This window comes from Coregonus clupeaformis, unplaced genomic scaffold (genome assembly GCF_020615455.1).
Source record: "Coregonus clupeaformis isolate EN_2021a unplaced genomic scaffold, ASM2061545v1 scaf0015, whole genome shotgun sequence".
Taxonomy (NCBI): domain Eukaryota; kingdom Metazoa; phylum Chordata; class Actinopteri; order Salmoniformes; family Salmonidae; genus Coregonus; species Coregonus clupeaformis.
This window is the reverse complement of record NW_025533470.1, coordinates 285,760-312,500: the sequence shown is the minus strand read 5'-3', so window position 1 is coordinate 312,500 and position 26,741 is coordinate 285,760. Positions and strand designations below refer to the sequence as shown.

The 26,741-nt window shown below is 35.5% G+C and overlaps 1 protein-coding gene across 1 annotated transcript; it reads left to right on the top strand.

Moving 5' to 3' along the window:
* The first annotated feature begins 2,647 nt into the window (after nt 1-2,647).
* LOC121556123 (neuropeptide Y receptor type 2-like) lies at nt 2,648-3,730 on the top strand. The gene has a single exon (XM_041870012.1). The coding sequence runs from the start codon at nt 2,648-2,650 to the stop codon at nt 3,728-3,730; it is 1,083 nt and encodes a 360-aa protein (XP_041725946.1).
* The last annotated feature ends 23,011 nt before the right edge of the window (nt 3,731-26,741 follow it).

Genomic DNA, 26,741 nt, shown 5'->3' with positions numbered 1-26,741 from the left:
ATGCTTCTGCTTCCATAGTTCAGTCTGAATTCTTTCTGATCTTCCATTTTTATCTGTTTTTGTCTCCCCTGGAGCTGAATTGCTGGGAGGGATGAGGTGCTGGGAGGGTTGAGGTGCTGGGAGGGATGAGGTGCTGGGAGGGATGAGGTGCTGGGAGGGATGAGGTGCTGGGAGGGATGAGGTGCTGGGAGGGTTGAGGTGCTGGGAGGGATGAGGTGCTGGGAGGGTTGAGGTGCTGGGAGGGTTGAGGTGCTGGGAGGGATGAGGTGCTGGGAGGGATGAGGTGCTGGGAGGGATGAGGTGCTGGGAGGGATGAGGTGCTGGGAGGGTTGAGGTGCTGGGAGGGTTGGAGGCTGAGGCTGGGAGGGATGGAGGTGCTGGGAGGGATGAGGTGCTGGGAGGGATGGAGGGTTGAGGTGCTGGGAGGGATGAGGTGCTGGGAGGGATGAGGTGCTGGGAGGGATGAGGTGCTGGGAGGGATGAGGTGCTGGGAGGGATGAGGTGCTGGGAGGGATGAGGTGCTGGGAGGGATGGAGGTTGAGGCTGGGAGGGTTGAGGTGCTGGGAGGGATGAGGTGCTGGGAGGGTTGAGGTGCTGGGAGGGATGAGGTGCTGGGAGGGTTGAGGTGCTGGGAGGGATGAGGTGCTGGGAGGGATGAGGTGCTGGGAGGGTTGAGGTGCTGGGAGGTTGAGGTGCTGGGAGGGATGAGGTGCTGGGAGGGATGAGGTGCTGGGAGGGATGAGGTGCTGGGAGGGATGAGGTGCTGGGAGGGATGAGGTGCTGGGAGGGATGGAGGTTGAGGCTGGGAGGGTTGGAGGTTGAGGCTGGGAGGGATGAGGTGCTGGGAGGGATGAGGTGCTGGGAGGGATGAGGTGCTGGGAGGGTTGAGGTGCTGGGAGGGATGAGGTGCTGGGAGGGTAGATAAGTTAGCTTACCACTACAGACAATAGATAATATCAGATAATAGATCATATCAGATAATAGATCATATCAGATCATATCAGATAATATATCATATCAGATTATATCAGATAAATCAGATCATATCAGATAATAGATCATATCAGATAATATATCATATCAGATCATATCAGATAATAGATAGAACAGATAATAGATCATATCAAATAATAGATCATATCAGATAAATCAGATCATATATCATATCAGATAATAGATCATATCAGATAATAGATCATATCAGATCATATCAGATAAATCAGATCATGTCAGATAATAGATAATATCATATCATATCAGATAATAGATAAATCAAATAATAGATCATATCAAATAATAGATCATATCAGATAAATCAGATCATATATCATATCAGATAATAGATCATATCAGATAATAGATCATATCAGATAAATCAGATAATAGATCATATCAGATAATAGATCATATCAGATAATAGATCATATCAGATAAATCAGATAATAGATCATATCAGATAATAGATCATATCAGATCATATCAGATAAATCAGATCATGTCAGATAATAGATAATATCATATCATATCAGATAATAGATAAATCAAATAATAGATCATATCAAATAATAGATCATATCAGATAAATCAGATCATATATCATATCAGATAATAGATCATATCAGATAATAGATCATATCAGATAAATCAGATAATAGATCATATCAGATAATAGATCATATCAGATAATAGATCATATCAGATAAATCAGATAATAGATCATATCAGATAATAGATCATATCAGATCATATCAGATAAATCAGATCATATCAGATAATAGATAATATCATATCATATCAGATAATAGATAAATCAAATAATAGATCATATCATAAGATCATATCAGATAAATCAGATCATATCCAGATAATAGATCATATCAGATAATAGATCATATCAGATAAATCAGATAATAGATCATATCAGATAATAGATCATATCAGATCATATCAGATAAATCAGATCATATATCATATCAGATAATAGATCATATCAGATAAATCAGATAATAGATCATATCATATCAGATAATAGATCATATCAGATAATAGATCATATCTAAAGTAGTGCACTGTGTAGGGAATAGGATGCCATTTGGGTTGTAGCCATTTTTGCCGTGAGGATCTGCCCCATGGTCCTGCCCTGTGAGATATCCTTATTCTTATCTGATTGTTTTTGAGCCAGTAATGATTCAGTTTTTCCTCAAGTTCACCATCCAAGAACACCCTCAAACTTTCACCCAAATTAGTGTGCATTTAATTTGACATCATCAGCTATGGAGCTAGCTACCTGGCAGGAGGATGGTGAGCGCACTATACTGACAGCCTGAGTCCTGTAGGATCCAGACCAGTCCACTGACAGCCTGAGTCCTGTAGGATCCAGACCAGTCCACTGAATGGAAATTAATAGAAGCTAATTAGCAACCATCTACATAGTTGTTCTTGTGCAGTGAATCTCTCTCTCTCTCTCTCTCTCTCTCTCTGTGTCTCTCTCTCTCTCTGTGTGTCTCTCTCTCTCTCTCTCTCTCTCTCTCTCTCTCTCTCTCTCTCTCTCTCTCTCTCTCTCTCTCTCTCTCTCTCAGCAGACAACATGAGCCCCCCAGACCCCTCCAACAGCACGGCCGACCTAGCACCAGGCCTGCCAGTCCACATGGACACCACCTCCACCCACTGGCAGCAAGGCATCCTGGGTAACGACAGTCTCCACCTCCACCTCGACCGGCCGGGGTTCCACTCTGACATCACCAAGCATGTAGGAGTCCAGGCTGCTCTGATCACAGCGTATAGTCTGATCATCCTACTGGGCCTGGTAGGCAACGCCCTAGTCATCTACGTGATCATCCACTTCCGGAACATGAGGACAGTCACCAACTTCTTCATAGCTAACCTAGCCCTGGCCGACCTGTTGGTGGATACGTTGTGTTTACCGTTCACACTGGTTTATACATTGCTCGACGAGTGGAAGTTCGGCGCGGTGCTGTGTCACATGGTCCCGTTCGCCCAGGCGCTGTGCGTGCACGTATCGATCCTGATGCTGGCCGTCATCGCTCTGGAGCGCTACAGGTGTATCGTGTTTCACCTGGGCCAGCGCCTCACCTGGCGAAGCAGCCTGTTCATCATGGCTCTCACCTGGACGCTGTCCGCCATGCTGGCCGGCCCGCTCGCCATCTTCAGAGAGTACCGTCAGGAGGAGATCCCGTCCATCAACCTGAGCATCTCAGTCTGCTATGAGAAGTGGCCCCACGGCAGCAGCAGAGATGGAGTCATCTACAGCCTGTCTATGTTACTGCTGCAGTACGTCCTGCCACTATCCATCATCAGTTACGCCTACATCTGCATCTGGGTGAAGCTGAAGAACCACGTGAGTCCATCGAGCCGCATCAACGCCGTCCAGCGCAGGAAGAAGACCACCAAGATGCTGGTTATGGTGGTCGTAGTCTTCGCCACATGCTGGCTGCCCTTCCACGTGTTTCAACTAGCCAGCGACCTAGACCTGGTGCTCAGCTTAAGACAATACAAGCTCATCTATACTCTCTTCCACATCATAGCCATGTGCTCCACCTTCACCAACCCGCTCCTGTACGGCTGGATGAATGAGAACTACAGGAATGGGTTCCTCATGGTGTTCAGGTGTGAGGATAAACCAGACAGTATTCACCCTGAGGGATCCTTCAGGACCCGGTCACTACGGAGGATGTCTCTGAACGGAGGACACCCTCCTACTGCCGTCTGATTGATTAATTGATCTGCCGTCTGATTGAGGCTGCTGTATGGAGTGATTTCAGTACCATTAGAAAGGGGCTGCTGAAAAAATACAAAATAAGCCTTGTCCGAGCCAGAACGGCCCATAGGGCAGGAGTCTATCTCCTGTTTCTGTAGAGTGAACCAGAACGGCCCATAGGGCAGGAGTCTATCTCCTGTTTCTGTAGAGTGAACCAGAACGGCCCATAGGGCAGGAGTCTATCTCCTGTTTCTGTAGAGTGAACCAGAATGGCCCATAAGTCGCTTTGGATAAAAGCGTCTGCTAAATGGCATATGCTATATTGATGTACAAGTACACCCCCTGGACAGAACACTATGCTGCTGTACGGAGTACACCCCCTGGACAGAACACTATACTGCTGTACGGAGTACACCCCCTGGACAGAACACTATACTGCTGAACGGATACACCCCTGGACAGAGACACTATACTGCTGTATGGAGTACACCCCTGGGCAGAACACTATACTGCTGTACGAGTACACCCCTGGACAGAACACTATGCTGCTGTACGGAGTACACCCCTGGACAGAACACTATACTGCTGTACGGAGTACACCCCTGGACAGAACACTATACTGCTGTACGGAGTACACCCCCTGGACAGAACACTATACTGCTGTTCACGGAGTACACCCTGACGAACACTATACTGCTGTACGGAGACACCTGACAGACACTATGCTGTGACAGGCAGTACACCCTGGACAGAACACTATGCTGCTGTACGGAGTACACCCTGGACAGAACACTATGCTGCTGTACGGAGTACACCCCCTGGACAGAACACTATACTGCTGTACGGAGTACACCCCCTGGACAGAACACTATACTGCTGTACGGAGTACACCCTGGACAGAACACTATACTGCTGTACGGAGTACACCCTGGACAGAACACTATACTGCTGTACGGAGTACACCCCTGGACAGAACACTATGCTGCTGTACGAGTACACCCCCTGGACAGAACACTATGCTGCTGTACGGAGTACACCCTGGACAGAACACTATACTGCTGTCACGGAGTACACCCCCTGGACAGAACACTATGCCTGCTGTACGGAGTACACCCTGGACAGAACACTATGCTGCTGTCACGAGTACACCCCCTGGACAGAACACTATGCTGCTGTAGGAGTACACCCCCTGGACAGAACACTATGCTGCTGTGCGGAGTACACCCCTGGACAGAACACTATACTGCTGTACGGAGTACACCCCTGGACAGAACGCTATACTGCTGTACGGAGTACACCCTGGACAGAACACTATACTGCTGTACGGAGTACACCCCCTGGACAGAACACTATACTGCTGTACGGAGTACACCCCTGGACAGAACACTATGCTGCTGTGCCGGAGTACACCCCCTGGACAGAACACTATACTGCTGTACGGAGTACACCCTGGACAGAACACTATACTGCTGTACGGAGTACACCCCTGGACAGAACACTATACTGCTGTACGGAGTACACCCCCTGGACAGAACACTATACTGCTGTACGGAGTACACCCCCTGGACAGAACACTATACTGCTGTACGGAGTACACCCCCTGGACAGAACACTATACTGCTGTACGGAGTACACCCCCTGGACAGAACACTATACTGCTGTACGGAGTACACCCCCTGGACAGAACACTATGCTGCTGTACGGAGTACACCCCCTGGACAGAACACTATGCTGCTGTACGGAGTACACCCCCTGGACAGAACACTATACCTGCTGCACGGAGTACACCCCTGGACAGAACACTATACTGCTGTCACGGAGTACACCCCTGGACAGACGCTATACTGCTGTCGGAGTACACCCCCTGGACAGAACGCTATACTGCTGTCACGGAGTACACCCCCTGGACAGAACACTATACTGCTGTACGAGTACACCCCCTGGACAGAACGCTATACTGCTGTACGGAGTACACCCCCTGGACAGAACACTATGCTGCTGTACGGAGTACACCCCCTGGACAGAACACTATACTGCTGTACGGAGTACACCCCCTGGACAGAACACTATACTGCTGTACTGAGTACACCCCCTGGACAGAACACTATACTGCTGTACGGAGTACACCCCCTGGACAGAACACTATACTGCTGTACGGAGTACACCCCTGGACAGAACACTATACTGCTGTACGGAGTACACCCCTGGACAGAACACTATACTGCTGTACGGAGTACACCCCCTGGACAGAACCCTATGCTGCTGTACGGAGTACCCCCTGGACAGAACACTATACTGCTGTACGGAGTACACCCCTGGACAGAACACTATACTGCTGTACGGAGTACACCCCCTGGACAGAACACTATACTGCTGTACGGAGTACACCCCTGGACAGAACACTATACTGCTGTAATGGAGTACACCCCTGGACAGAACACTATACTGCTGCACGGAGTACACCCCTGGACAGAACACTATACTGCTGTACGCGAGTACACCCCCTGGACAGAACACTATGCTGCTGTACGGAGTACACCCCTGGACAGAACACTATACTGCTATGCAGTACACCCCTGGACAGAACACTATACTGCTGTACGGAGTACACCCCTGGACAGAACACTATACTGCTGTACTGAGTACACCCCCTGGACAGAACACTATACTGCTGTACTGAGTACACCCCTGGACAGAACACTATACTGCTGTACGGAGTACACCCCCTGGACAGAACGCTATACTGCTGTACGGAGTACACCCCTGGACAGAACACTATACTGCTGTACGGAGTACACCCCTGGACAGAACACTATACTGCTGTACGGAGTACACCCTGGACAGAACACTATACTGCTGTACGGAGTACACCCCCTGGACAGAACGCTATACTGCTGTACGGAGTACACCCTGGACAGAACACTATACTGCTGTACGGAGTACACCCCTGGACAGAACACTATACTGCTGCAACGGAGTACACCCTGGACAGAACACTATACTGCTGTACGGAGTACACCCCCTGGACAGAACACTATGCTGCTGTACGGAGTACACCCCCTGGACAGAACACTATACTGCTGTACGGAGTACACCCCCTGGAGTGATATTAGTGCCAACGGAAAGGAAATCCGAATTGCTGCACTTATTATTAAAGCAGTTCATCAATGATGATGACTAGGACCAGGAGTTTTTCCTGACCTCCCAACCGACCTGAGCAAGAAAAACCCTGGACCCTATAGTTACCTGACTGTGTGGGATGATTAGAAAAACTCTGGGTCCTAGTTATACAGCCTTGGTCAGATCACGTGGTCTGGATCAGGAAAAACCTCCTGGCCCCTATTTGAGGATTAATATGAGACTTTATAAAGGACCTTAATAAGGTTGTGGTGAAACTGAACTGTCTGGCTTGAATGGCCTTACCTTGAATACCTGGCGTGTACCTTGAGATTAGAAGCCAGGTTAGGAGAAGGCATTGCACCTTGAGATGAGAAGCCAGGTTAGGAGAAGGCATTGCACCTTGAGATGAGAAGCCAGGTTAGGAGAAGGCATTGCACCTTGAGATGAGAAGCCAGGTTAGGAGAAGGCATTGCACCTTGAGATGAGAAGCCAGGTTAGGAGAAGGCATTGCACCTTGAGATGAGAAGCCAGGTTAGGAGAAGGCATTGCACCTTGAGATGAGAAGCCAGGTTAGGAGAAGGCATTGCACCTTGAGATGAGAAGCCAGGTTAGGAGAAGGCATTGCACCTTGAGATGAGAAGCCAGGTTAGGAGAAGGCATTGCACCTTGAGATGAGAAGCCAGGTTAGGAGAAGGCATTGCATGTGTAAACGTTTTATGGGCCGCTGCTTCTTCTAACTGTCTATGGTACTTCTGCATAATGAACTACTCTTGTCCAATGAAAATTCAAAGACGTGTTGATTGATCAAGCCGTTATCTTTGGTTGTAACGGGATGAGCAGAGGGAAGTCATTTACACGAATGGAAAAAAATAGTCTTATCAGTGTCTGCGTCCAAAATAGCACCCTATTCACTATATAGTGGACTACTTCTGACCAGAGCCCTAAGGGTCTCCTGATAGGTCCTGGTCTAAAGTAGTGCACTATAAAGGGAATAGGGTATCATTTGAGATGCAGACACTGTCAACGCTCTAGAACATTCACAACAGGAAGTAGCTCATACATTAGCCAGCATCGCAACCCCTAGCGTCGTGAGGCCTCCGGCGTCGTGGGCCTCCGGCGTCGTGGGCCTCCGGCGTCGTGGGCCTCCGGCGTCGTGGGCCTCCGGCGTCGTGGGCCTCCGGCGTCGTGGGCCTCCGGCGTCGTGGGCCTCCGGCGTCCCGGCGTCGTGGGCCTCCGGCGTCGTGGGCCTGGTGTATAAAAAGCAGAGAAAATGTAACTCAATCCTCACCATGTGGCTCCGTGTATCTCACAACTGCAGGCTGGCGGCTCTCGCATTGCAAACATGAAGAATGAATTGATATTTGAGTAAGTCATCAGGATACAACTAGGTCCTTCATTCATTGAACTCAGTGCTGTGTATCCTCTGCTGGGAATTTTTTGAATAAATGGAGATCTGGGAAATATCTGCATGATAGCACAAACAGAGCTGGGACAGGATGTTATAAGCACGCCAGTCCATTTCTGATGTGTAGGATTATCTGTCGCAGATAAGGAGACATTCTGAGGTGGTGTGGTGGTCAAATGTAGATCTCCTCTTGAATGTTGCTAGTCACATCAACTATACAAACATACTTAAACAATAAAGTGAAGATAAAAAATAAAAAAATACGTTTTCTAGCCAACATTCCACACAGTTTGACACAGCAGACAAGGAAGAGGTAAATATTGGTATTCTGACCTGAGGTTGCTATATACAATAAGAGAGATTAGGTTTACTATGGTTGGGAGGATGGTCCTGACTCATTGCACAGTCCTATCTTAAACCTTTAATTAGCCAGGTAAGACGGCTAGGTCACTGACCACTAGAGCTGGATCTTCCAAACACCTTGAATGATTGTGGCGGCAGGTAGCTTAGTGGTTAAGAGCGTTGTGCCAGTAACCGACAGGTCGCTGGTTCTAATCCCCGAGCCGACTAGTTGAAAAATCTGTCAATGTGCCCTTGAGCAAGGCACTTAACCCTAATTGCTCCTGTAAGTCGCTCTGGATAAGGGCGTCTGCTAAATGACTGAAATGTAAATCACCTAGGTACTGTAGGTTAAGGCTAAACTATTCTCCTCCAATAGAATGCTTGTTATAGTAAGTTTTAAAACAAAACCATTGTTGGGGTAATAGGGACATGTTCTAATAGTCTGTGAAATTAAATAAATGTCCTTATTAGGTATAAACCCCAAATAAACAGAAATTGGTCTACATTTGGATTTACAACTCAGTCGTTCTATAAAAGTAATGGCGTTCTTGAGATGTTAACACGGTCATACACTGCCACCTGCTGGTCAATATGAGGATAGATGTTAACACGGTCATACACTGCCACCTGCTGGTCAATATGAGGATAAGAGATGTTAACACGGTCATACACTGCCACCTGCCGGTCAATATCAGGATACGCAGGGACGGCTTTTGCCACAGATTATCCATTATATTGACCAGGTAGATTATCCATTATATTGACCTGGCAAAAGCATTTTAAATGCGGCAATATGTAACTTTTTGAGCGACTGTCAAAATTAGCATAGATTTATAGATCTGTCATTCTCATTGAAAACAAGTCTAAGAAGCGGTAGATCAAAATTTAGAATTTTTCAATTTAAATTATTATATAAAATTCTTGCTACCAATAGAATGTTATTTATATGGGGGATAAAATCTTCCCAGCTCTGCAGATTTTGCTGCGAAGAGACAGAATCATTAGATCATTTGTTTTGGTTCTGTCCATTTGTAGCTTGTTTTTGGACACAGGTCCAGGAATGGCTAAAGGATTGCAATATTTAACTGGAGCTAACCTTGCAGATAGCATTACTGGGTGATCTGAAAAGTCATAGTCAATCGATCAATAATATAATAATACTTTTAGCTAAATTGTTTATTTTCAATTTACAATCTGTAGAAACAATGAGAATAGAAAGGTTCAGAACTTTTGTAAGACATCACAGCACAGTTGAAAAATATATGGCAAATAGAAATCCAATATGGATGGTGTTAAGAGATAGATGGGAGGTGTTGAATGGAGCTGAAGGATGGGACTAATAACAACAACTAGTAACAACAAGATAACTAATGTAAAGAATACTGTGTCCACAATAAGTATATAGGTTATAGGTTGAGAGCTTTTGTGAAAGAGCACAGTTAGAAAGATATGGCATATAGAAGCAAACCGGATGGACATCATGAAAATTATCGGAGAGGTTGAGAGTAGAAGTAGTTCAGGAGCAAAAAGAAACAAAATATAATTATTGTAAAATTGACTGTGTCCATCAAATGTATATAATAAGTATAAGCTGGAAGTAGAGGCCTAAGCATTGTTGTTCACTAGTTTACTCCAATTAGGGAAAGGGTGGTGGGGTTGGAAAGTAATAAAGGGAAATATATGTTTTTTAAAGGATATGTATGTATGTACAGTGGGGAAAAAAAGTATTTAGTCAGCCACCAATTGTGCAAGTTCTCCCACTTAAAAAGATGAGAGAGGCCCGTAATTTTCATCATAGGTACACGTCAACTATGACAGACAAAATTAGAAAAATAATCCAGAAAATCACATTGTAGCATTTTTTATGAATTTATTTGCAAATTATGGTGGAAAATAAGTATTTGGTCAATAACAAAAGTTTCTCAATACTTTGTTATATACCCTTTGTTGGCAATGACACAGGTCAAACGTTTTCTGTAAGTCCTCACAAGGTTTTCACACACTGTTGCTGGTATTTTGGCACATTCCTGGGGTTGAGATCTGGAGACTGGCTAGGCCACTCCAGGACCTTGAAATGATTCTTACGAAGCCACTCCTTCGTTGCCCGGGCGGTGTGTTTGGGATCATTGTCATGCTGAAAGACCCAGCCACGTTTCATCTTCAATGCCCTTGCTGATGGAAGGAGGTTTTCACTCAAAATCTCACGATACATGGCCCCATTCATTCTTTCCTTTACACGGATCAGTCGTCCTGGTCCCTTTGCAGAAAAACAGCCCCAAAGCATGATGTTTCAACCCCATGCTTCACAGTAGGTATGGTGTTCTTTGGATGCAACTCAGCATTCTTTGTCCTCCAAACACAACGAGTTGAGTTTTTACCAAAAAGTTATATTTTGGTTTCATCTGACCATATGACATTCTCCCAATCCTCTTCTGGATCATCCAAATGCACTCTAGCAAACTTCAGACGGGCCTGTACATGTACTGGCTTAAGCAGGGGGACACGTCTGGCACTGCAGGATTTGAGTCCCTGGCGGCGTAGTGTGTTACTGATGGTAGGCTTTGTTACTTTGGTCCCAGCTCTCTGCAGATCATTCACTAGGTCCCCCTGTGTGGTTCTGGGATTTTTGCTCACCGTTCTTGTGATCATTTTGACCCCACGGGGTGAGATCTTGCTTGGAGCCCCAGATCGAGGGAGATTATCAGTGGTCTTGTATATCTTCCATTTCCTAATAATTGCTCCCACAGTTGATTTCTTCAAACCAAGCTGCTTACCTATTGCAGATTCAGTCTTCCCAGCCTGGTGCAGGTCTACAATTTTGTTTCTGGTGTCCTTTGACAGCTCTTTGGTCTTGGCCATAGTGGAGTTTGGAGTGTGACTGTTTGAGGTTGTGGACAGGTGTATTTTATACTGCTAACAAGTTCAAACAGGTGCCATTAATACAGGTAACGAGTGGAAGACAGAGGAGCCTCTTAAAGAAGAAGTTACAGGTCTGTGAGAGCCAGAAATCTTGCTTGTTTGTAGGTGACCAAATACTTATTTTCCACCATAATTTGCAAATAAATTCATTAAAAATCCTACAATGTGATTTTCTGGATTTTTTTTCCTCAATTTGTCTGTCATAGTTGACGTGTACCTATGATGAAAATTACAGGCCTCTCTTATCTTTTTAAGTGGGAGAACTTGCACAATTGGTGGCTGACTAAATACTTTTTTCCCCACTGTATATTCACAAATAATACATATATAACTACTACTATATTTACAAATCCTACATATATAACTACTACTATATTCACAAAAAATACATAATAACTACTACTATATTCACAAATAATTAATAACTACTACTTTATTCACAAATCCTATATTTATAACTACTACTATATTCACAAATAATAAATAACTACTACTATATTTACAAATCCTACATATATAACTACTACTATATTCACAAATAATACATATATAACTACTACTATATTTACAAATCCTACATATATAACTACTACTATATTTACAAATCCTACATATATAACTACTACTATATTTACAAATCCTAAATATATAACTACTACTATATTCACAAATAATACATCATAACTACTACTATATTCACAATTAATACATAATAACTACTACTATATTCACAAATAATAAATAACTACTACTATATTCACAAATGCTATATTTATAACTACTACTATATTCACAAATAATACATATAAAACTACTACTATATTTACAAATCCTACATATATAACTACTAAAATATTTACAAATCCTACATATTTAACTACTACTATATTTACAAATCCTACATATATAACTACTACTATATTTACAAATCTAAAATATATAACTACTACTATATTCACAAATAATACATAATACCTACTACTATATTCACAAATAATACACAATAACTACTACTATATTCACAAATAATACATAATAACTACTACTATATTCACAAATAATACATAATAACTACTACTATTTTCACAAATAATACATAATAACTACTACTATATTTACAAATACTACATATATAACTACTACTATATTTACAAATCCTACATAACTACTACTATATTTACAAATCCTACATATATAATTACTACTATATTCACAAATAATACATAATAACTACTACTATATTCACAAATAATACATAATAACTCCTACTATATTTACAAATCCTACATATATACCTACTACTATATTCACAAATAATACATATATAACTACTAATATATTCACAAATCCTACATATATAACTACTATTATATTCACAAATCCTACATATATAACTACTACTATATTCATACACTACATATATAACTACTACTATATTTACAAATCCTACACATATAACTACTACTATATTTACAGATCCTACATTTATAACTACTACTATATTTACAAATGCTACATATATAACTACTACTATATTCACAAATAATACATCATAACTACTACTATATTCACAAATAATACATAATAACTACTACTATATTCACAAATAATACATAATAACTACTACTATATTCACAAATAATAAATAACTACTACTATATTCACAAATCCTATATTTATAACTACTACTATATTCATACACTACATATATAACTACTACTATATTTACAAATCCTACATATACAACTACTACTATATTTACAGATCCTACATATAACTACTACTATATTTACAAATCCTACATATATAACTACTACTATATTCACAAATAATACATAATAACTACTACTATATTCACAAATAATACATCATAACTACTACTATATTCACAAAAAATACATGATAACTACTACTATATTCACAAATAATAAATAATAACTACTACTTTATTCACAAATAATACATAATAACTACTACTATATTCACAAATAATAAATAACTACTACTATATTCACAAATCCTATATTTAGAACTACTACTATATTCACAAATAATACATATATAACTTCTACTACATTTACAAATCCTAAATATATAACTACTACTATATTTACAAATCCTACATATATAACTACTACTATATTCACAAATAATACATAATAACTACTACTATATTCACAAATAATACATATATAACTACTACTATATTCACAAATCTACATATATAACTACTACTATATTCATACACTACATATATAACTACTACTATATTTACAAATCCTACATATATAACTACTACTATATTTACAAATCAATACATTACAAATTAACTACTACTATATTCACAAATAATACATAATAACTACTACTATATTCACCAATAATACATAAAAACTACTACTATATTCACAAATAATAAATAATAACTACTACTATATTTACAAATTATACATATATAACTACTACTATATTCACAAATAATACATATATAAGTACTACTATATTCACAAATCCTACATATATAACTACTACTATATTCATACACTACATATATAACTACTACTATATTTACAAATCCTACATATATAACTACTACTATATTTACAAATCCTACATATATAACTACTATTATATTTACAAATCCTACATATATAACTCCTACTAAATATTCACAAATAATACATAATAACTACTACTATATTCACAAATAATGCATAATAACTACTACTATATTCACAAATAATACATCATATACTACTACTATATTCACAAATAATACATATATAAGTACTACTATATTCACAAATCCTACATATATAACTACTACTATATTCATACACTACATATATAACTACCTACTATATTTAGAAATCCTACATATATAACTACTACTATATTTACAAATCCTACATATATAACTCCTACTAATATATTCACCAAATAATACATAAAACTACTACTATATTCACAAATAATACATAATAACTACTACTATATTCACAAATAATTACATCATAACTACTACTATATTCACAAATAATAAATAACTACTACTATATTCACAAATCCTATATTTATAACTACTACTATATTCACAAATAATACATATATAACTACTACTATATTTACAAATCCTACATATATAACTACTACTATATTTACAAATCCTACATATATAACTACTACTATTTTAAAAAACCTAAATATATAACTACTACTATATTCACAAATAATACATAATAACTACTACTTTATTCACAAATAATACATAATAACTACCACTATATTCACAAATAATACATAATAACTACTACTATATTCACAAATAATACATAATAACTACTACTATATTTACAAATCCTACATATATAACTACTACTACATTCACAAATAATACATAATAACTACTACTATATTCACAAATAATACATAATAACTACTACTATATTTACAAATCCTACATATATAACTACTACTATATTTACAAATCCTACATAACTACTACTATATTTACAAATCCTACATATATAATTACTACTATATTCACAAATAATACATAATAACTACTACTATATTCATAAATAATACATATATAAGTACTACTATATTCACAAATCCAAAATATATAACTACTACTATATTCACAAATAATACATAATACCTACTACTATATTCACAAATAATACATAATAACTACTACTATATTCACAAATAATACATAATAACTACTACTATATTTACAAATCCTACATATATAACTACTATTATATTTACAAATCCTACATATATAACTCCTACTAATATATTCACAAATAATACATAATAACTACTACTATATTCACAAATAATACATAATAACTACTACTATATTCACAAATAATACATCATAACTACTACTATATTCACAAATAATAAATAACTACTACTATATTCACAAATCCTATATTTATAACTACTACTATATTCACAAATAATACATATATAACTACTACTATATTTACAAATCCTACATATATAACTACTACTATATTTACAAATCCTACATATATAACTACTACTATTTTTAAAAAACCTAAATATATAACTACTACTATATTCACAAATAATACATAATAACTACTACTTTATTCACAAATAATACATAATAACTACTACTATATTCACAAATAATACATAATAACTACTACTATATTCACAAATAATACATAATAACTACTAATATATTTACAAATCCTACATATATAACTACTACTACATTCACAAATAATACATAATAACTACTACTATATTCATAAATAATACATATATAAGTACTACTATATTCACAAATCCAAAATATATAACTACTACTATATTCACAAATAATACATAATACCTACTACTATATTCACAAATAATACATAATAACTACTACTATATTCACAAATAATACATAATAACTACTACTATATTTACAAATCCTACATATATAACTACTACTATATTTACAAATCCTACATAACTACTACTATATTTACAAATCCTACATATATAATACTACTATATTCAAATATAATAATAACTATATTCATAAATAATACATATATAACTACTACTATATTCACAAATCAAATAACTACTACTATATTCACAAATAATACATAATACTACTACTATATTCACAAATAATACATATATAACTACTACTATATTCACAAATCTACTACATATATAACTACTATTATATTTACATCACACTAATATTCTACATAATAACTACTACTATATTCACAAAATATACATATATAACTACTACTATATTCACAAATACATATAACTACTACTATATACAAATAAAACTACTACTATATTCACAAATCCTACTCACATATCCAAATAAAACTACTATATTTACAAATCCTAATATATAACTACTACTATATTTACAAATCCTACATATATAACTACTACTATATTTACAAATCCTAAATATATAACTACTACTATATTCACAAATACTACATATATAACTACTACTATATTCACAAATAATACATAATAACTACTACTATATTCACAAATAATACATATATAACTACTACTATATTCACAAATAATACATATATAACTACTACTATATTCACAATACTACATATATAACTACTACTTATTCACAAATCTCATATATAGCTACTACTATATTTACAAATCCTACATATATAACTACTACTATATTTACAAATCCTACATATATAACTACTACTATATTTACAAATCTCATAACTACTACTATATTCACAAATCCTACATATATAACTACTACTATATTTATAATCATAATAACTACATTTCATATATCTACACACAAATAATACATAATAACTACTACTATATTCACAAATAATACATAATAACTACTACTATATTCACAAATAATAAATAACTACTACTATATTCACAAAATAATACATATAACTACTACTATATTCACAGAATCCTACATATATAACTACTACTATATTTACAAATCCTACATATATAACTACTACTATATTCCAAATTACATATATAACTACTACTATATTCATAAATCCTATATTTATAACTACTACTATATTCACAAATACATATATAACTACTACTATATTTACAAATCCTACATATATAACTACTACTATATTTACAAATCCTACATATATAACTACTACTATATTCACAAATAATACATAACAACTACTTTATTCACAAATAATACATAATAACTACTACTATATTCACAAATAATACATAATAACTACTACTATATTCACAAATAATTAATAATAACTACTACTATATTTACAAATCCTACTATATATAACTACTACTACATTCACAAATAATACATAATAACTACTACTATATTCACAAATAATACATATATAAGTACTACTATATTCACAAATCCAAAATATATAACTACTACTATATTCACAAATAATACATAATACCTACTACTATATTCACAAATAATACATAATAACTACTACTATATTCACAAATAATACATAATAACTACTACTATATTTACAAATCCTACATATATAACTACTACTATATTTACAAATCCTACATAACTACTACTATATTTACAAATCCTACATATATAATTACTACTATATTCACAAATAATACATAATAACTACTACTATATTCATAAATAATACATATATAAGTACTACTATATTCACAAATCCAAAATATATAACTACTACTATATTTACAAACTAATACATAATACCTACTACTATATTTCACAAATATACATAATAACTACTACTATATTCACAAATAATACATAATAACTACTACTATATTTACAAATCCTACATATATAACTACTATTATATTATTAACCTACTATATATTCACAAATAATACATAATAACTACTACTATATTCACATATAATACATAATAACTACTACTATATTCTCAAATAATACATAATAACTACTACTATATTCACAAATAATAAAAAACTACTACTATATTCACAAATCCTATATTTATAACTACTACTATATTCACAAAAAATACATATATAACTTCTACTATATTTACAAATCCTACATATATAAATACTACTATATTTACAAATCCTACATATATAACTACTACTATTTTTAAAACCTAAATATATAACTACTACTATATTCACAAATAATACATAATAACTACTACTTATTCACAAATAATACATAATAACTACTACTATATTCACAAATAATACATAATAACTACTACTATATTCAAAATAATACATAATAACTACTACTATATACAAATCCTACATATATAACTACTACTACATTCACAAATAATACATAATAACTACTACTATATTCATAAATAATACATATATAAGTACTACTATATGTCACAAATCCAAAATATATAACTACTCACTATATTCACAAATAATACATATCTACCTACTATATTCACAAATACTACATAATAACTACTACTATATTCTACAAATAATACATAATAACTACTACTATATTTACAAATCCTACATATATAACTACTACTATATTTACAAATCCTACATAACTACTACTATATTTACAAATCCTACATATATAACTACTACTATATTCACAAATAATACATAATAACTACTACTATATTCACAAATAATACATAATAACTACTACTATATTTACAAATCATACATATATAACTACTACTATATTCACAAATAATACATATATAACTACTACTATATTCACAAATCCTACATATATAACTACATTATATTCATAACCTACATATAAACTACTACTATATTCATACACTACATATATAACTACTACTATATTTACAAATCCTACACATATAACTACTACTATATTTACAGATCCTACATTTATAACTACTACTATATTTACAAATGCTACATATATAACTACTACTATATTCACAAATAATACATCATAACTACTACTATTCTCAACAATACATAATAACTACTACTACATTCACAAATACATAATAACTACTACTATATTTACAAATCCTACATATATAACTACTACTATATTCACAAATAATACATAATAACTACTACTATATTCACAAATAATACATCATAACTACTACTATATTCACAAAAAATACATGATAACTACTACTATATTCACAAATAATACATAATAACTACTACTCTATTTACAAATCCTACATATATAACTACTACTATATTTACAAATCCTACATATATAACTACTACTATATTTACAAATCCTACATATATAACTACTACTATATTTACAAATCCTACATATATAACTACTACTATATTCACAAATAATACATAATAACTACTACTATATTCACAAATAATACATCATAACTACTACTATATTCACAAAAAATACATGATAACTACTACTATATTCACAAATAATACATAATAACTACTACTCTATTTACAAATCCTACATATATAACTACTACTATATTTACAAATCCTACATATATAACTACTACTGTATTTACAAATCCTACATATATAACTACTACTATATTTACAAATCCTAAATATATAACTACTACTATATTCACAAATAATACATATATAACTACTACTATGTTCACAAATATACATAATAACTACTACTATTTTCAAATAATACATAATAACTACCACTATATTCACAAATAATACATAATCTACTATCTATAACTACTACTATATTCACAAATAATACATCAATAACTACTACTATATTCACAAATAATAAATAACTACTACTTATATTCACAAATCCTATATTTATAACTACTACTATATTCACAACAATACATATATAACTACTACTATATTTACAATTCCTACATATATAACTACTACTATATTACAAATCCTACATATATAACTACTACTATATTCACAAATAATACATAATAACTACTACTATATTCACAAATAATACATAATAACTACTACTATATTCACAAATAATACATAATAACTACTACTATATTTACAAATCCTACATATATAACTACTACTATATTCACAAATACATAATAACTACTACTATATTCACAAATAATACATATATAAGTACTACTATATTCACAAATCCTACATATATAACTACTACTATATTCATACACTACATATATAACTACTACTATATTTACAAATCCTACATATAGAACTACTACTATATTTACAAACCTACATATAAAACTACTACTATATTTACAAATCCTACATATATAACTACTACTATATTCACAAATAATACAGAATAACTACTACTATTTTCACAAATAATACATCATAACTACCACTATATTCACAAATAATACATAATAACTACTACTATATTCACATATAATAAATAATAACTACTACTATATTCTCAAATAATTCATAATAACTACTACTATTTTCACAAATAATAAATAACTACTACTATATTAACAAATCCTATATTTATAACTACTAGTATATTCACAAATAATACATATATAACTACTACTATATTTACAAATCCTACATATATAACTACTACTATATTTACAAATCCTACATATATAAATACTACTATATTCACAAATAATACATAATAACTACTACTATATTCACAAATAATACATAATAACTACTACTATATTACAAATCCTACATATATAACTACTACTATATTCACAAATAATACATATATAAGTACTACTATATTCACAAATCCTACATATATAACTACTACTATATTCATACACTACATATATAACTACTACTATATTTACAAATCCTACATATATAACTACTACTATATTTACAAATCCTACATATATAACTTCTACTATATTCACAAATAATACATAATAACTACTACTATATTCACAAATAATACATAATAACTACTACTATATTCACAAATAATACATAATAACTACTACTATATTTACAAATTATACATATATAACTACTACTATATTCACAAATAATACATATATAACTACTACTATATTCACAAATAATAAAAAACTACTACTATATTCATACTCTACATATATAACTACTACTATATTTACAAATCCTACATATATAACTACTACTATATTTACAAATCCTACATATATAACTCCTACTACTATATTCACAAATAATACATAATAACTACTACTATATTCACAAATAATACATAATAACTACTACTATATTCACAAATAATACATCATAACTACTACTATATTCACAAATAATAAATAACTACTACTATATTCACAAATCCTATATTTATAACTACTACTATATTCACAAATAATACATATATAACTACTACTATATTTACAATTCCTACATATATAACTACTACTATATTTAAAAATCCTAAATATATAACTACTACTATATTCACAAACAATACATAATAACTACTACTTTATTCACAAATAATACATAATAACTACTACTATATTCACAAATAATACATAATAACTAATACTATATTCACAAATAATACATAATAACTACTACTATATTTACAAATCTTACATATATAACTACTACTATATTCACAAATACATAATAACTACTACTATATTCATAAATAATAAATATATAAGTACTACTATATTCACAAATCCTACATATATAACTACTACTATATTCATACACTACATATATAACTACTACTATATTTACAAATAATACATAATAACTACTACTATATTCACAAATAATACATAATAACTACTACTATATTCACAAATACTACATAATAACTACTACTATATTCACAAATAATACATCATAACTACTACTATATTCACAAATAATACATAATAACTACTACTATATTCACAAATAATACATAATAACTACTACTATATTCACAAATAATAAATAATAACTACTACTATATTCACAAATAATACATATATACAGTTGAAGTCGGAAGTTTACATACACTTAGGTTGGAGTCATTAAAACTTGTTTTTCAACCACTCCACACATTTCTTGTTAACAAACTATAGTTTTGGCAAGTCGGTTAGGACATCTACTTTGTGCATGACACAAGTACATTTTCCATCAATTGTTTACAGACAGATTATTTCACTTATAATTCACTGTATCACAATTCCAGTGGGTCAGAAGTTCACATACACTAAGTTGACTGTGCCTTTAAACAGCTTGGAAAATTCCAGAAAATTATGTCATGGCTTTAGAAGCTTCTGATAGGCTAATTGACATCATTTGAGTCAATTAGAGGTGTACCTGTGGATGTATTTCAAGGCCTACCTTCAAACTCAGTGCCTCTTTGCTTGACATCATGGGAAAATCAAAAGAAATCAGCCAAGACCTCAGAAAGAAAATTGTAGACCTCCACAAGTCTGGTTCATCCTTGGGAGCAATTTTCAAAGCAATTTTCAAACGCCTGAAGGTACCACGTTCATCTGTACAAACAATAGTACGCAAGTATAAACACCATGGGACCACGCAGCCGTCATACCGCTCAGCACGGAAAAAGCCACTGCTCCAAAACCGCCATAATTTTATTTTATTTGTATATTTAACCTATTCTTGACTCTGTGGTTCTTGCACTTGTTTGGGAAACAGGATTTCATTATTTTTATCTACATTTCTGCCTGAGAAATGACACCCTGATATACTATGCTATGCTACTATGCTATGCTACCTCCATGAATATGCATTGCCATCTCGAGACAACTCGGATATAAAGTGTTTTTTTTTCTTCTCAAAGTTGCCGGGATATCACGTCCTACTTATATTAGTACACTCATAAAAACTTAAGCATTACAAAACTTCTATTCAAACAAACCTCACGTAGCAAATAAGCCATAAATTTTTTCGATGACCAAATTCGACAGTCTTATTGACCTCCAAACAAAAACTCCTCGCTTGGTGGCGAAACCACAAAGGGAGGAACTTACACAGACAGGAACATTGACAATTATTTTCAATGGTAAACGGCCTGAGTAAACTATCTTATTTATCCACCATCTTTGATAAGGAGTCTTGGATGTATGAAGTAAGATTTGGAGTGTATTCAATACGAGTAATGTTTTTAAACATTTCTAATAGTTCACTCTGAACCGTTTAAAACAAAGGGTTGAGACTAAGTTAACTGAAGAGCAAACCAAAGAGGGTTTAAGGACAAGACACAGGTCATCACATTTTTTTTTTTATAACATCACATTTCCAGTTCTTCTGGATCCATGTCACTTTGAAAGTATCAATTAATTAACATCAGAACGTGGAATTGGCATTGGTCTGTCATTGTGTTATAAATTGATGCATATTTTTTCAAATAGAGGACAATCTAGATGAGTTATAGTCGTTGCGGTAATGACGCAGAATACAAATACTTTCCTATTTTTCACAGACTTTTCTTGAAGGTGGAGATATAATATCAAACCCTCTTTTATGTCATATCCTGTTTTACTGTCACTTCCTGTTCTACACCGCGCGTCAAACTCATAACACGGAGGTCCGAGTGTCTGTGGGTTTTCACTCCTAACCCTTGTACTTGATTGATGAAATAAGGTCCCTAATTGGTAAGGAACTCCCCACACCTGGTTGTCTAGGGCTTAATTGAAAGATAAAACCAAAAACCTGCAGAAACTAGGCCCTCCATGGAATGAGTTTGACACCGCTGTTCTACACTGTCACTTCCCAGTTCCCTGTGAGACAACCGTTGTGTGGAACCATACACAGTACTTAGTGCTATGTACATTTATATAGCATTATTTATCTGACTTGCTATGTACATAACAGTTATATAGCTTTATTTATCTGACTTGCTATGTACATAACAGTTAAATAGCTTTATCTGACTCGCTGCATTCGGAAAGTATTCAGACCCCTTGACTTTTCCCACATGCTTTACAGCCTTATTCTAAAATTGATCAAATAAAATAAATTCCTCAATCTACACACAATACCCCATAATGACAAAGCGAAAAATTTGCCAATTTATTGAAAATAAAAAACAGAAACACCTTATTTACACAAGTATTCAGACCCTTTGCTATGAAACTCGAAATTGAGCTCAGATGCATCCTGTCTACATTGATCATCCTTGAGATGTTTCTACAACTTGATTGGAGTCCACCTGTGGTAAATTCTATTGATTGGACATGATTTGGAAAGGCACACACCTGTCTATATACGGTCCAACAGTTGACAGTGCATGTCAGAGCAAAAATTAAGCCATGAGGTCGAAGGAATTGTCCGTAGATCTCTGAGACAGGACTGTGTCGAGGCACAGATCTGGGGAAGGGTACCAAAGAATTTCTGCAACATTGAAGGTCCCAAGAACACAGTGGCCCCCATCATTCTTAAATGGAAGAAGTTTGGAACCACCAACACTCTTCCTAGAGCTGGCCGCCCAGCCAAACTGAGCAATTGGGGGAGAATGGCCTTGGTCAGGAAGGTGACCAAGAAACCGATGGTCACTCTGACAGATCTCCAGAGTTCCTCTGTGGAGATGGGTGAACCTTCCAGAAGGAAAACCATCTCTGCAGCCCTCCACCAATCAGGCCTTTATGGTAGAGTGGCCTGACGGAAGCCACTCCTCACTAAAAGGCACATGACAGCCCGCTTGGAGTTTGCCTAAATGCCCCTTCTCTGGTCTGATGAAACCAAGATTGAACTCTTTGGCCTGAATGCCAAGTGTCACATCTGGAGGAAACCTGGCACCATCCCTACTGTGAAGCACGGTGGTGGCAGCATCATGCTGTGGGGATGTTTTTCAGCAGCAGGGACTGGGAGACTAGTCAGGATCGAGGGAAAGATGAACGGAGCAAAGTAGAGAGAGATCTTTGATGAAAACCTGCTCCAGAGCACTCAGGACCTCAGACTGGGGCGAAGGTTCACCTTCTAACAGGACAACGACCCTAAGCACACAGCCAAGACAACACAAGAGTGGCTTCAGGACAAGTCTCTGTATGTCCTTGAGTGGCCCAGCCAGAGCCCGGACTTGAATCCGATCGAACATCTCTGGAGAGACCTGAAAATAGCTGTGCAGCGACTCTCCCCATCCAACCTGACAGAGCTTGAGAGGATCTGCAGAGAAGAATGTGAGAAACTCCCCAAATACAGGTGTGCCAAGCTTGTAGCGTCATGCCCAAAACGACTCGAGGCTGTAATCGCTGCCAAAGGTGCTTCAACAAAGTACTGAGTAAATGGTCTGAATACTTATGTAAATGTGATATTTCTGTTTTTCATTTTTAATAAATTTGCTAAGATTTCTAAAAACCTGGTTTTGCTTTGTCGTTATGGGGTGTTGTGTGTAGATTGATGAGGGAAAAAAACGATTTTATCCCTTTTAGAATAAGGCTGTAACGTAACAAAATGTGGAAAAAGTCAAGGGGTCTGAATACTTTCCAAATGCACTATATATGCCACCCTGGCCATCACACCATTCATATGGTTACCTTACCACCTGGCCATCACACCATTCATATGGTTACCTTACCACCTGGCCATCACACCATTCATATGGTTACCTTACCACCTGGCCATCACACCATTCATATGGTTACCTTACCACCTGGCCATCACACCACTCATATGGTTACCTTACCACCTGGCCATCACACCATTCATATGGTTACCTTACCACCTGGCCATCACACCATTCATATGGTTACCTTACCACCTAGCCATCACACCATTCATATGGTTACCTTACCACCTGGCCATCACACCATTCATATGGTTACCTTACCACCTGGCCATCACACCATTCATATGGTTACCTTACCACCTGGCCATCACACCATTCATATGGTTACCTTACCACCTGGCCATCACACCATTCATATGGTTACCTTACCACCTGGCCATCACACCATTCATATGGTTACCTTACCACCTAGCCATCACACCATTCATATGGTTACCTTACCACCTAGCCATCACACCATTCATATGGTTACCTTACCACCTGGCCATCACACCATTCATATGGTTACCTTACCACCTGGCCATCACACCATTCATATGGTTACCTTACCACCTGGCCATCACACCATTCATATGGTTACCTTACCACCTGGCCATCATACCATTCATTGGTTACCTTACCACCTAGCCATCACACCATTCATATGGTTACCTTACCACCTGGCCATCACACCATTCATATGGTTACCTTACCACCTAGCCATCACACCATTCATATGGTTACCTTACCACTTGGCCATCACACCATTCATATGGTTACCTTACCACCTGGCCATCACACCATTCATATGGTTACCTTACCACCTAGCCATCACACCATTCATATGGTTACCTTACCACCTGGCCATCACACCATTCATATGGTTACCTTACCACCTGGCCATCACACCATTCATATGGTTACCTTACCACCTGGCCATCACACCATTCATATGGTTACCTTACCACCTGGCCATCACACCATTCATATGGTTACCTTACCACCTGGCCATCACACCATTCATATGGTTACCTTACCACCTGGCCATCACACCATTCAGTTCCATTCCAATCCTAATCTTCCATTAATGTCTACATGGGTTTGAACTATAGGTCCACTAATAGATAATAACTAACTTTATTCACTGTGCTAATGCTCCTCATACAAGCCTGAATGTGTCAAGAGTTCATGAATGCAGACTGTTTTATTTACCAGGTCAAGTCAAATGTTATAACAGCATTCTTCTTCTTATTTGTTTCCTGACACATCATCACGTACATCAC

Excerpts from the sequence above, each read along its gene's own strand:
- LOC121556123 (XM_041870012.1), top strand. The coding sequence starts at position 2,648 with ATGGACACCACCTCCACCCACTGGCAGCAAGGCATCCTGGGTAACGAC.